This window comes from Coregonus lavaretus (genome assembly GCF_964263955.1).
Source record: "Coregonus lavaretus genome assembly, chromosome: 20".
NCBI lineage: Eukaryota > Metazoa > Chordata > Actinopteri > Salmoniformes > Salmonidae > Coregonus > Coregonus lavaretus.
The window spans coordinates 17,796,647-17,810,608 of record NC_140007.1 but is presented as its reverse complement, the minus strand read 5'-3'; the positions used below and the strand labels follow the sequence as shown (position 1 = coordinate 17,810,608).

The 13,962-nt window shown below is 42.8% G+C and overlaps 1 protein-coding gene across 1 annotated transcript in view; it reads left to right on the top strand.

Annotated features, from left to right (window-relative positions):
• Positions 1–13,962, top strand: part of LOC311147835 (TOX high mobility group box family member 2-like) — a 137,271-nt gene that overhangs the window by 70,714 nt on the left and 52,595 nt on the right. The window contains exon 3 of the mRNA XM_084184640.1: positions 3,596–3,655. Within this exon, the coding sequence (XP_084040766.1) occupies positions 3,596–3,655 (60 nt within the window). The remainder of the gene's footprint in view (positions 1–3,595; positions 3,656–13,962) is intronic.

Here is a 13,962-nt window from a genome sequence, read left to right as displayed (position 1 = left end):
CCTCTAACAGATTCACATAATCCACACCTGGATTGTGCAACATTTGCCCATTATTCTTTTCAAAATTCTTCAAGCTTTGTCAAATTGGTTGTTGATCATTGCTAGACAACCATTTTCAGGTCTTGCCGTAGATTTTCAAGAAGATTTGTCAGAACTATAACTCAGCCATTCAGGAACATTCACAGTCTTCTTGGTAAGCAACTCCAGTGTAGATTTGGCCTTGTGTTTTAAGTTATTGTCCTGCTGAAGGTGAATTAATCTCCCAGTGTTTGGTGGAAAGCAGACTGAACCAGGTTTTCCTCTAGGATTTTGCCTGTGCTTAGCTCCAGTCAGTTTCTTTTTTATCCTGAAAAACTTACCAGGCCTTAACGATTATAAGCATACCCATAACATGATGCAGCCAGAGAGTGGTACTCAATAATGTGTTGTATTGGATTTGCCCCAAACATAACACTTTTTATTCAGGACCAAAAGTGAATTGCTTTGCCACATTTCTTGCAGTATTACTTTAGTGCCTTGTTGCAAACAGCATGCATGTCTTGAAGAAGAAAAAACAAATCTGTACAGGCTTCTTATTACTCTGTCAATTAGGTTAGTTTTGTGGAGTAACTGCAATGTAGGTGATCCATCATCAGTTTTCTCTTATCACAGCCATTCAACTCTGTAAATGTTTTAAAGTCACCATTGGCCTCATGGTGAAATCCCTTAGCGGTTTCCTTTCTCTCCGGTAAATGAGTTAAGAAGGACGCCTGTATCTTTGTAGTGACTGGGTGTATTGAAACACCATCCAAAGTGTAATTAATAACTTCTCCATGCTCAAAATGATATTCTATTTCTGCTTTTTGTGTTTTTACCCATCTACCAATAGATGGCCTTCTTTGTGAGGCATTGGAAAACCTCCCTGGTCTTTGTGATTGAATCTGTGTTTGAAATTCACTGCTCGACTGAGGGACCTTACAGATAATTGTATGTGTGGGGTACAGAGATGAGGTAGTCTTTCAAAAATCATGTTAAACACTGTTATTGCACACAGAGTGAGTCCATGCAACTTATGTGACTTAAGCACATTTTTACTCCTGAACATATTTAGGCTTGCCATAACAAATGGTGTTGTATACTTATTGAATGAAGACAATTCATCTTTTCATGTTTTTATTAATTTGTAAAATTAAAAAAAGTAAACATAATTCCACTTTGACATTATGTGGTATTGTGTAGGCCAGTGAAAAAAATAAAAATTTAATCATTTGAAATTCAGGCTGTAACGCAACAAAATGTGGAAAAGGTCAAGAGGTGTGAATACTTTCTGAAGGCATTGTATCTATCACATCTCTCTCTCCCTCTTTATCTACCCCTCTCCCCTCTTATGAAATTGTTTTTAATGTCTTCCATTGTGGATATTTTCTTTCACCCTCAGGGATTGTATCCATTAGTCCTCTCAGGAAATAATTTCTTAGCTAATCGCGGTGGCCCATTTGTGTTCCCTGATATTCTTTTTCTGTTTATCTATCTAGCAAACCTTCAATCCATGTCTAATGGCTCGTAAAATACCACCCATTGAATCGCTCTGTATCTCCACATCTCTGGAATTTGAAATGGAATGCTGTCTAGTTTGATCATGTTTTCATTGCTGTCTGTCTGTTCCCTTTTACACCGAGCTTGGCACACACTATGCTAAGAATGACTTTTTGTCAACAAACAAGAAAACATTAGCTCTTCTTCATGCCTTTCAATACTTTCACAGCAGTTTGACAGCTGGCGTTGATATGTGTCTATGAACGTTCTGTATTACCCGATGGGCGGTGAGGTCACTGTCAAGGTTTATCCCGTTTGCTGAACAAACCGCTTCACTACAGAGCTGAGTGCTATGGAGAGTCCAAGGTTGCACAGGGAATATATTTATTTTTGTTGGGCCATAACACTTTTTTCACCATCACAATTGCTACCATCTTATTATTTTGTAGTGTCCTCAGTTTGGGCTTTGTGAACTTTCCCAATTCTTAAAAGATGAGTCTTTAGATGACTATCGTCACTGGTGTAAAGTACTTCAGTAAAAATACTTTAAAGTACTACTTAAGTCGTTTTTTGGGTATCTGTATTTTACTATTGATATTTTTGACTACTTTTACTTTTACTTCACTACATTCCTTAAGAAAATATTGTACTTTTTACTCCATACATTTTCCTTGACACCCAAAAGTACTCGTTACATTTTCAATGCTTAGCAGGACAGGAAAATGGTCAAATTCACGCACTTCTCAACTGAACATCCCTGGTAATCCCTACTTCCTCTGATCTGGCGGACTCACTAAACACACATGCTTCGTTTGTAAATTATGTCTGAATGTTGGAGTGTGACCCTGGGTGTCCTTAAATAAATAAATAAATAAAAATGGTGCCGTCTGGTTTGCTTAATATAATGAATTTGAAATGATTTATAATTTAACTTTAACTTTTGATACTTAAGTATATTTGAGCAATTACATTTACTTTTTATACCTAAGTATATTTTAAACAAAATACTTTTAGACTTTTACTCAAGTAGAATTTTACTGGGTGACTTTTACTTAAGGTATCTTTACTTTTACTGAAGTATGACAATTGGGTACTTTTTCCACCACTGACTATTGTGATTGAGCACACTACCATCAATCGTTCCTCAGATAGGCAGGAGGATTCCAACTTAAAAGTAGTACTCGTCATGAAATACTGTGTTGCTTCAGATCTGGGCCTGATTCATAAAGCATCTCAGAGTAGGAGTGCTGATCTAGGATCAGGTCCCCCCTGTCAATGTAATCTTAATAATTGTGATCAAAAAGGCTAAACTGATCCCAAATCAGCACTCCTACTCAGAGACGCTTGACATATCTGGCCCCAGAGCCCTTAAACGGGCCTCTGTCTGAGTATCTTTCCCAGGTGTTGTTAAGTAGTGGCCAGTCAGGCAAGCTAACCATAGCAACATAGCTACAACAACATAGCGCTATAGTACGTCCAGTTTTAGGCACTCAGGGCTATGTCATAACGGTTTGTTCTGCCATGCAATCTGATTGGTCAAGAGGCGTGCGAAGCCTTGGCTTCGTCTCATACCTACTGTATGACCACAGCACAGCAGTTCTAAAACCACAAATCATGCCCCCTTGTGTATTAATGCTTCACCTCATGTGAGAGACATGGCATCCCCTTCCTTCAACAGCACTCACACACACACGCACACAGAGACGGTGTACACACACACACACACACACACACACACACACAGACACACACACACACAGAGAAAGAGACAGTACACACATGCACACAAACACACACTAGGTATACACACACACACATGGTATGAACAATCCCACAGGGGAAGCCCATCGCTTGTCACTCGGCTCAACTAATTATCGCCCCACTGACGAACAGTAATTACCGAAGCCGCCACAACGAGGTTTAGTGAATGTGACAAAGTCATTAGACTCATGCTCCAGGCCACCCGTAGAGCCATCCCTTCTTCTCTCTCTCTCGCTCTCTCTCCCTCGCTCTCTCTCTCTCTCTCTTTTCTATCTTGCTTATTATTCACAAAATGTTTGTTTTGTTTTTCTGTTCACAGTTTGATGGTGACAACATGTACATGAATGACAATAACCAGGAGTTTCGGTCACCAAGCCAGGTGAGTAGGCCGGTTTCACAGTTCACCAACTAATCCTAAAGTTTGAACTAACATATTATACCTCCATTATGGTCAAGAGACATTCTCTTTGTGGTGACTAGTTGCATCAACATAAGCATTCAAACATCTATTAGCAAAGTATGGAAAGCACAAACAAATGAATGATGCTGATTCAGCGCAACCACCCCTCTAGTGGTCATCCACATGTTGTTGTTTTCTCTTCTAGGAACATTGTTAGACACCAATCATGCCACTGAAAGGTTGCCCTAACTGCTTATTTATTGTGTAGTTCTTATGGAGTTCCCAAAACCCATAGCTGTGTGACCTAGTCCAGGTAAGGTAAGGTGTGGATTTGTTGTTACCGAAATGGGTTTCACTGACTTACTTGTCTCAAACCCTTTCGCTCCTTGGAGAGCATAGGCCATCCACAAACTTCCTCCAGCAGAATTGGTGTTGTGAGCTTTTACAGTATTATAAGGTGTTGTTAGATTTGTGTCTAACTAGCCTGTTGGGAGCTCAGGGCCCGTATTCACAAAGTGTCACAGATCCTAGATCAGCACCCCTACTCTGACACGATTTGTGAATACTGGCCCAGGAGTGTAAGATCGGAGCGGACCGACACTCACTCCAGTCGTTTGGACGCAGGTTGGCATTAATTGTCAAGAATCTTGCCCTGGAGGCAGCTCTACAGAGTGGTCACAAGCTAGCACAGCCACAAAGTCATAAAATCTGATTTTAAACCTAACCTTAATCCTAACCTTAAACACACTGCTAACCCTAATGCCTATGCACAATTTTGTTTTCATGAATTTTTACGATATATAGACAGTTTTTACTTTGCAGCTGTCCCATATAGCAGAAATCGCTCAGTTCGCCTCCAGGGTAAGATTCATGACAATAAACGTCAACCTGCGGTTTGGACGGGAGGGAGGGGAGCAGAGTACTCACAGCCAGAGTTAGAACCCCTTGGTTGACATATGCCAGTGTTTGGGTCTCCAGGATTTGTTGATATTGCGGCAAGCCTTGATGTTTGAACAAAACATGACAAGGTTCCAACTACTCATCAATTAGCACTTGCCTACACAGAGAGAGAGTGAGAGAGGTGAGAGAGGTGAGAGAGGTGGGAGAGTGAGAGAGTGAGAGAGTAAGAGAGTGAGAGAGGTGGGAGGGATGTGGGGAGTGAGGGAAGAGGGAGGGAGAGAGAGAGAGAAGGAGAGAGGGGGAGGGAGAGCAGGAGAGCATGAGGCAAAGCCCCTCTCCAGTTTGTATTTTCTTTTATGTCTGGATTGACTGCGTATAATGAGGGATTGAAGGATAGATTTAGTGGCTTATTGGTTGCTCATAGCTCATTGCAGAAGCACAAGGTCTACCGTGTTGACTACACGCTTTTCTCTGACGACATTACTGGACACACATTGGTTGCTTGTTAATTGGGCAAACTGTTCGGCACTATTGTCGGTCAGGCTGGTCATATGTCAATCAGCACCTACTGTACTTTAAAGTGTAACTGACAGCGTTTTAACTACTTTGCAGATATGAAACAAACAAATTCCCAGTATATGCTACAAAACCAACTTCATAAGAGGTTTTAGAAATAGGTTCTATTTGACTCAAAATTCCATGACGTACAGTAAGGCATTGTTGGCAGAATAGATGGATACAGTTCAATGCATGATTAAGATAATTCAACAATACATTTCTTGGTAGTCCAGCAAATATTGCTATCAGGTTGTAAATTACAGCTGGCCTGGTACATTGTTTGCTTCCTCCAGCCATTCGGGATGCACCGTTTCAGTTTCAATTACTCAATATTTTGGACAAAAAACTGACAAATGTAACTAAGACTGGGAATGCCAATACAATCAAACTAGCAAGGGCATTGATCACAAGTCAGTCATAACATGGCTAATAAGCTAGCTTATCTATTTAGGTAGCTATTTATTTAGCAAGCTAAACATGCAGAGCCTAACGTTAGCTAGCTAGCTGCTGGGAGTATTTTATAGGACGATTGGGTGAGTGGCCGACTTTTTCTCCCTATATTGTTTTTCTGTGGCTATGGCTAGAGATGTGCAATTGATGGTAGGGAGATTGTGATGTGCAAAACTCCCTGATCTTCTCAAAAAGATGAGTTTGTCAAGTCCAGGTGGTGCTTGTACAGGCAGACAATCTATGGGAGGAAGGACGTCAGCAGGCTCTGCATTGGGCTCCCGAGTGGCGCAGTGGTCTAAGGCACTGCATCTCAGTGCTTGAGGTGTCACTACAGACCCCCGGTTTGATTCCAGGCTGTATCACAACTGGCCGTGATTGGGAGTCCCATAGGGCGGTGCACAATTGGCCCAGCGTCGTCCGGGTTTGGCCGGTGTAGGCCATCATTGTAAATAAGAATTTGTTCTTAACTGACTTGCCTAGTTAAATAAAGGAAAAATAAAATTGCGCAGCAGCTGAAACCTGGTCCTGGTTGAGTCCGAACGCTCCTCGGCGACAACAACACCAAGCTCCAGAGCATTGAAGCTTGGAAAATAGACAAAAAAATTGACAAGACATTACAACCTTGCATAACATCAATTCACTTCCCAAGTTTAGATAGTAAGAATGATAATCACCTGAAGTGCTGGTACTTCTTGATCTGTGGCAGCTGCCTGAAGTACGGAGTCAGGTGTTGTTGCCAGCCATAGCTTTCCACCAGCACCGTACCATCCTGCAGTCCAACCAGCTGTGGGATGTTGACCCCTGTCACAGTGCTGTCCTTCACCACACCAGCAATCTCTCCACAGATTCCTGAAGGAAGACAGCCTGACTACACGTACCTCTGAAAAATACACAAATAATGTGAAATCAATAAAAGTAGTGCCAATCATGTTGGAGGTAAATTAAATAATCAAAACATGTGTTGTTTATGCTTTACATTCCAAGTGTTGTCATCGATTCCTTGTAGAGACGCCACACCGCTGCTTTTGTCGCATGAGATGGCAGCAGCTTTCCACCAAAGTGTTTGTGACCTGGGTGGTGTCCTGGTAATACTATTGCATTATCCTCTGCATGGTTGTTGATGAAGTTCACAACATGCTGCAAGTCCTCATGCTTCAGGTGTAACCTGTGCTTGCTTGGGCCAGCTCTCTTTTTGATGGGAGGCATTAGACCATTCTCCTTATATGACTGGTGGAAGAGAGTCAGGCGTGTTCTACTGATGCTGAAAGACAAATTCCAGATACAAAATTGTAGCATTAATATACAATAGATGGTCGTAATCACCGCCAGACACACCTGGCTAACGTGATGGGTCATGTAATCATCTGTGGAGTCTATTGTCTAGACAGCTAACTAGCTAAACAATTAACCATAATCCCAACCCATCACAGGAGGTTGGTGGCACCTTAATTGGGGAGGACGGGCTCGTGATAATGGCTGGAGCAGAATTAGTGGAATGGTTTCCATGTGTTTGATGCCATTCCATTCCAGCCATTATTATGAGCTGTTATCCAATCAGCAGCCTCCATTGCAACCCATAGAGTACTAGCAATACAAACCGATTGTCATAGCTAGCTAAAACTACCCGAATAGGTTCAATGTTAGTTAGTTAGCTAACATTAGGCTATAACTAGCAATGCAAATAGTTTTTCTGAGATACTAATAATATTACTACACAGATCATACACGTAACGTTAGCTAGTGAACCAGCCAGCTAACGTTAACTAGCTAGCTAACAGTACGCTTTAACTTAGTCTTTTGTTTAGACATGTAGCTAGCTAGCTAAACAATGAACCATAATCCCAATCCATAGAGTACTAGCAATAGAAATCGATTGTCATAGCTTTCTCACAAAAATTAGAAACGTATAATATCTGAAAATGTAGCTAGACTCTTACCCATATACATGGATAACAGTGGCCTCCATCATCCTTAAATGGAAGAAGTTTGGAACCACCAAGACTCTTCCTATAGCTGTCCGCCTAGCCAAACTGAGCAATCGAGGGAGAAGGGCCTTGGTCAGGTAGGTGACCAAGAACCAGATGGTCACTCTGACAGATATCTAGAGTTCCTCTGTGGAGATGGGAGAACCTTCCAGAAGGACAATCATCTCTGCAGCACTCCACCAATCAGGCCTTTATGGTAGAGTGGCCAGACGGAAGCCACTCCTCAGTAAAAGGCACATGACAGCCCGCTTGGAGTTTGCCAAAAGGCACCTAAAGACTCTCAGACCATAAGAAGCAAGATTCTCTGGTCTGATGAAACCAAGATTTAACTATTTGGCCTGAATGCCAAGCGTCACGTCTGGACGAAACCTAGTACCATTCCTACGGTGAAGCATGGTGGTGGCAGCATCATGCTGTGGGGATGTTTTTCAGCAGCAGGGACTGGGAGACTAGTCAGGATCGAGGGGAAAGATGAACGGAGCAAATTTTTAATTTGTTATTTTACCTTTATTTAACTAGGGCAAGTCAGTTTAGAACAAATTCTTATTTACAATGACGGCCTACACCGGCCAAACCCGGACGACGCTGGGCCAATTTTGCGCCGCCCTATGGGACTCCCCAATCACGGCCGGTTGTGATACAGCCTGGAATCGAACCAGGGGGTCTGTAGTGACGCCTCAAGCACTGAGATGCAGTGCCTTAGACCACTGCGCCACTCTGGAGCAAAGTACAGAGAGGTCCTTGATGAAAACCTGCTCCAGAGTGCTCAGGACCTCAAACTGGGGCGAAGGTTCACCTTCCAACAGGACAACGACCCTAAGCACACAGCCAAGACAATGCAGGAGTGGCTTCGGGACAAGTCTCTGAATGTCCTTGAGTGCCCCAGCCAGAGCCCGGACTTGAACCTGATCTACCATCTCTGGAGAGACCTGAAAATAGCTGTGCAGCAACGCTCCGTATCTAACCTGACAGAGCTTGAGAGGATCTGCAGAGAAGAAGTGGGGAAACTCCCCAAATACAGGTGTGCCAAGCTTGTAGTGTCATACCCAAGAAGACTCAATGCTGTAATAGCTGCAAAGGTGCTTCAACAAAGTACTGAGTAAAGGGTCTGAATACTTATGTAAATGTGATATTTCAGTTTATTTTATTTTATAAATTAGCAAAAATGTATAAAACCCTGTTTTTGCTTTGTCATTATGGGGTATTGTGTGCAGATTGATGAGGGGAAAAAACAATTTAATCAATTTTAGAATAAGGCTGTAATGTAACAAAATGTGGAAAAAGTGAAGGGGTCTGCATACTTTCCGAAGGCACTCTATTGTGTGTTTACGTCAACAAACATGGCTGCCATATTATGTGTGGCATCATGGGTAGTGTGGGAGTGTAGTTTTCCTAATTCAAGCCTTCCTCTAGCCCAGGGTTTCCCAAACTGGGTGCACGTTTTGCTTTTTGCCATAGCTCTGCACAGCTGATTCAAATAACCAACTAATCGTCAAGCTTTGGTGATTTGAATCAGCTGTGTAGTGCTAGGGAAAGACGAAAACGTGCACCCGGGGGGGGGGGGGGGGGGGGCAGGACCGAGTTTGGGAAACCCTGCTCTAGCCTGTGTCTGCCCAGTGCATTGAGAATCCAGTGGTGCCCCAAATAATCAGGCTGATTAGAGATCAGGCCAGTGTGACGGACAGGAAATGCTTTGATTGGGACTGGTCTAGAATGAGCGGTGAGTGTGATCCGTTTGGGTGATTACAGACTGGAGCCGGTGTGTGTTTACGTTGCCGTCGCCCTCCTCTCTGTTTTTACAGTCCCTGTCCCACTGGGATTTAATTTACAATAGAGTTTTAACAGACAGGATTTATAACCTCCTCCCCATGTTATGATCAGTCAGTGTAAGGAGACCAGACCTGAGTTAAAAAACAATTTCAAATATTTCAAAATACTTTGAGCGTTTGCTTTAGCCTACCTAGAGTGCCAGGAGGCTAAATAAAGAACTTTTGGGACTTTTCTATTGGTTCCTTTGCAACAGGCATGCTGAATCAAGCACAGAAACAGTATTCAAAATACACTGAGTACCAAACATTAGGAACATTTTCCTAATATTGCCCTCAGAACAGCCTCAATTCGTCGTGGCATGGTGTCGAAAGCATTCAACAGGGGTGCTGGCCCATGTTGACTCCAATGCTTCCCAAAGTTGTGTCAAGTTGGCTGGATATCCTTTGGGTGGTGGACCATTCTTGATACACACAGGAAACTGTTTAGCGTGAAAAACCCAGCAGCGTTGCAGTTCTTGACACAAACCGGTGCGCCTGGCACCTACTACCATACCCTGTTCAAGGGCACTTAAATATTTTGTCTTGCCCATTCACCCTCTGAATGGCACACATACACAATCCATGTATCAATTGTCTCAAAGCTTTAAAAAATCCTTCTTTAACCTGTCTCCTCCCCTTCATCTACAGTAATTGAAGTGGATTTAACAAGTGACATCAATAAGGGATCATAGCTTTCACCTGGATTCACCTGGTCAGTCTGTCATGGACAGAGCAGGTGTTCTTAATGTTTTGTACACTCAGTGTCATTTCAAATAGAATTGAAACCCAGATCTAGAATAGAATTGGAACCCAGATCTAGAATATACAGTGGGGGAAAAAAGTATTTAGTCAGCCACCAATTGTGCAAGTTCTCCCACTTAAAAAGATGAGAGAGGCCTGTAATTTTCATCATAGGTACACGTCAACTATGACTGACAAATTGAGGAAAAAAAATCCAGAAAATCACATTGTAGGATTTTTTATGAATTTATTTGCAAATTATGGTGAAAAATAAGTATTAGGTCACCTACAAACAAGCAAGATTTCTGGCTCTCACAGACCTGTAACTTCTTCTTTAAGAGGCTCCTCTGTCCTCCACTCGTTACCTGTATTAATGGCACCTGTTTGAACTTGTTATCAATATAAAAGACACCTGTCCACAACCTCAAACAGTCACACTCCAAACTCCACTATGGCCAAGACCAAAGAGCTGTCAAAGGACACCAGAAACAAAATTGTAGACCTGCACCAGGCTGGGAAGACTGAATCTGCAATAGGTAAGCAGCTTGGTTTGAAGAAATCAACTGTGGGAGCAATTATTAGGAAATGGAAGACATACAAGACCACTGATAATCTCCCTCGATCTGGGGCTCCACGCAAGATCTCACCCCGTGGGGTCAAAATGATCACAAGAACGGTGAGCAAAAATCCCAGAATCACACGGGGGGACGTAGTGAATGACCTGCAGAGAGCTGGGACCAAAGTAACAAAGCCTACCATCAGTAACACACTACGCCGCCAGGGACTCAAATCCTGCAGTGCCAGACGTGTCCCCCTGCTTAAGCCAGTACATGTCCAGGCCCGTCTGAAGTTTGCTAGATTGCATTTGGATGATCCAGAAGAGGATTGGGAGAATGTCATATGGTCAGATGAAACCAAAATAGAACATTTTTGGTAAAAACTCAACTCGTCGTGTTTGGAGGACAAAGAATGCTGAGTTGCATCCAAATAACACCATACCTACTGTAAAGCATGGGGGTGGCAACGTCATGCTTTGGGGCTGTTTTTCTGCAAAGGGACCAGGACGACTGATCCGTGTAAAGGAAAGAATGAATGGGGCCATGTATCGTGAGATTTTGAGTGAAAACCTCCTTCCATCAGCAAGGGCATTGAAGATGAAACGTGGCTGGGTCTTTCAGCATGACAATGATCCCAAACACACCGCCCGGGCAATGAAGGAGTGGCTTCGTAAGAAGCATTTCAAGGTCCTTGAGTAGCCTAGCCAGTCTCCAGATCTCAACCCCATAGAAAATCTTTGGAGGGAGTTGAAAGTCCGTGTTGCCCAGCGACAGCCCCAAAACATCACTGCTCTAGAGGAGATCTGCATGGAGGAATGGGCCAAAATACCAGCAACAGTGTGTGAAAACCTTGTGAAGACTTACAGAAAACATTTGACCTGTGTCATTGCCAACAAAGGGTATATAACAAAGTATTGAGAAACTTTTGTTATTGACCAAATACTTATTTTCCACCATAATTTGCAAATAAATTCATTAAAAATCCTACAATGTGATTTTCTAGAATTTATTTTCTCATTTTGTCTGTCATAGTTGATGTGTACCTATGATGAAAATTACAGGCCTCTCAAGTGGGAGAACTTGCAAAATTGGTGGCTGACTAAATACTTTTTTCCCCACTGTAATTGGAACCCAGATCTGGTGTGTAGAGCGAGAGAATGAATGACAGAGAAATACTTTTCTCTCTGTTACCTCTTGTTTTTCACTTTTGTACCGACCCTGCCTTGCTGTAGAAAGATACCCAGGGTCTTTTAAGAACCAGCTAGTTTTAGCTTGTTTGTGTTTGTGCCTTTGTTTCTTTTATTGTTGAGAATGCAGACAACATAGGGCTCTTATATAGTCACAACCACAGGAGAGTAGTTGCTGATGGTCTAGATTAGAATAGAAACTTCCCCTGTTTGATAAAGTGGCTCCTCTCTCTCTCTCTCTCTCTCTCTCTCTCTCTCTCTCTCTCTCTCGCTCTCGCTCCAGCTCTCTCTCGCTCTCTCTCTCTCTGTTCCTCTCTCCCCTTTCTCTCTCATTCTCCGTCTCTCCCCTATCTCTCTCTCTCCCCCTCTCACTAATACACTCCATATAGACTCAATATTCCTCCCCTCTCACCACAAAGCAGCTTCGTCCAGTCTAATGGGCTGTCCATAGGGTCCATGCAGATGTTGTTTGGCCTCTCTGGCTCTGCACTGTTCAGACACACATCTCAACTGACTGCCTCACAGCCCAGAGAGCAGAGACACCTCAGAACACACTGGTACCACATACACCACATGTGGGCGATGGCGAGTTGAGAGCTAAGTTACTTAATGGTGACTCATGGTGTACCATTTATACTCTGAGCACAACAGACAGGCGCGCGCACACACACACACACACACTCCCCTTCCCTCTTCAGTGGATGTGCATATATAGGTCTCTTCTCATCATCTTTCCTTCTTGGTAATGCGAAACGTTGCCTGAGTAGATGACTAATCATGTTGAAAGCATGACGCACATCTCTTTCCTGAGCCCAACTAGAACACTTTGTGCGATACATAAAACAATGGATAGAGTTGAGATTCTATCTGTTGTGTACTGTATTGTAAAGCAGTTACAAAAATAAATATGCTTCTTCAACATTGAAACAACATTGAGATAACATTGAGGGAATAGGATGCCCACACCCATGCTGAGAGGATTTGTTATGTACGTCGTATGTAGGTCAGCCTATGTCAGCCAATAAATCCAATTATCATCAGCTTCTGAAAGAGAAGAAAGAAAATAAGAAAGAAGCCTAGGGTCTCCACGATCTCTATGAGTGCGGTCCACTTTTATCTGAGATTTCCCTTTATGTTTCAGGTTCTACTAGACAACAGGACCGATACAAGACTATCCCAATATCTTTAGTATAGCAGACTTGGGTTCAAAAATCCTATTTTAAATCATTTTAAATACTTTTAAGCTGGGCGTGATTGAGCTTGCCTGGCGCAATGGAACCAATAGCATAGTTGCAAAATATGTGGCACTCCAGGCAGGCTAAAACAAATGCCCATTTGAAATATTTCAAATAGCATTTGAACCCAGGTCTGGAGTACAGTGCATCAAGATTATCCAGTAACGGCCCTTCTTTGACTGTGACTCGCTTGGTCCTCCTCATCTAAATGTACATCATGCTAAAATCTTAAAAGCACCTTATCAGCAGCGAAAGTAAACTAAATGATTCATACACTATTTTAAGAGAACTTGAAACCATGGATCTATTTTGGGCTACACTCTATATGCAGCATTGCTGCTGCAGTAGGGATTTAAAGAGGACTAAATAGTTTTTTATTTTTCTCTCCCCCCACTAACTCTCTCTCTCCCTCTCCACCTCCACCCCCCCCCCCCCCCCCCCCCCCCCCCCAGTGATATTTTTCATCATATGGAGACCAAGGTCATGCTTGAAATATAATAGACGTGTAGGCATCTGGTCTAATTCTGTGGGAAGTTAAATCTATATGAATGGCCCTGCCGCAGTGGATTCTCTCTGATGCACTCCTCGCGGTTCAGTGACAGTAAATCACAATGTTCTCTTATTACCCTGACTGGAATGAGGGCATAGAGAGAGAACTTGAGGGATCCCACCCCCCCCCCCCCCCCCATTTGCCACGGCTTAAAGAGAATGACATCACAGAAATAAAAAATAAATGAGGATTAAGGGTAGGCTATTGTGCCATATGTGATTACCAGGGCTTCCACATTCCCCTGGCGGGAAGAGTGACTACAGGCTGACATATTTTATTTATTCTTGTGATTTTACCCATAATGAATGGATGAAA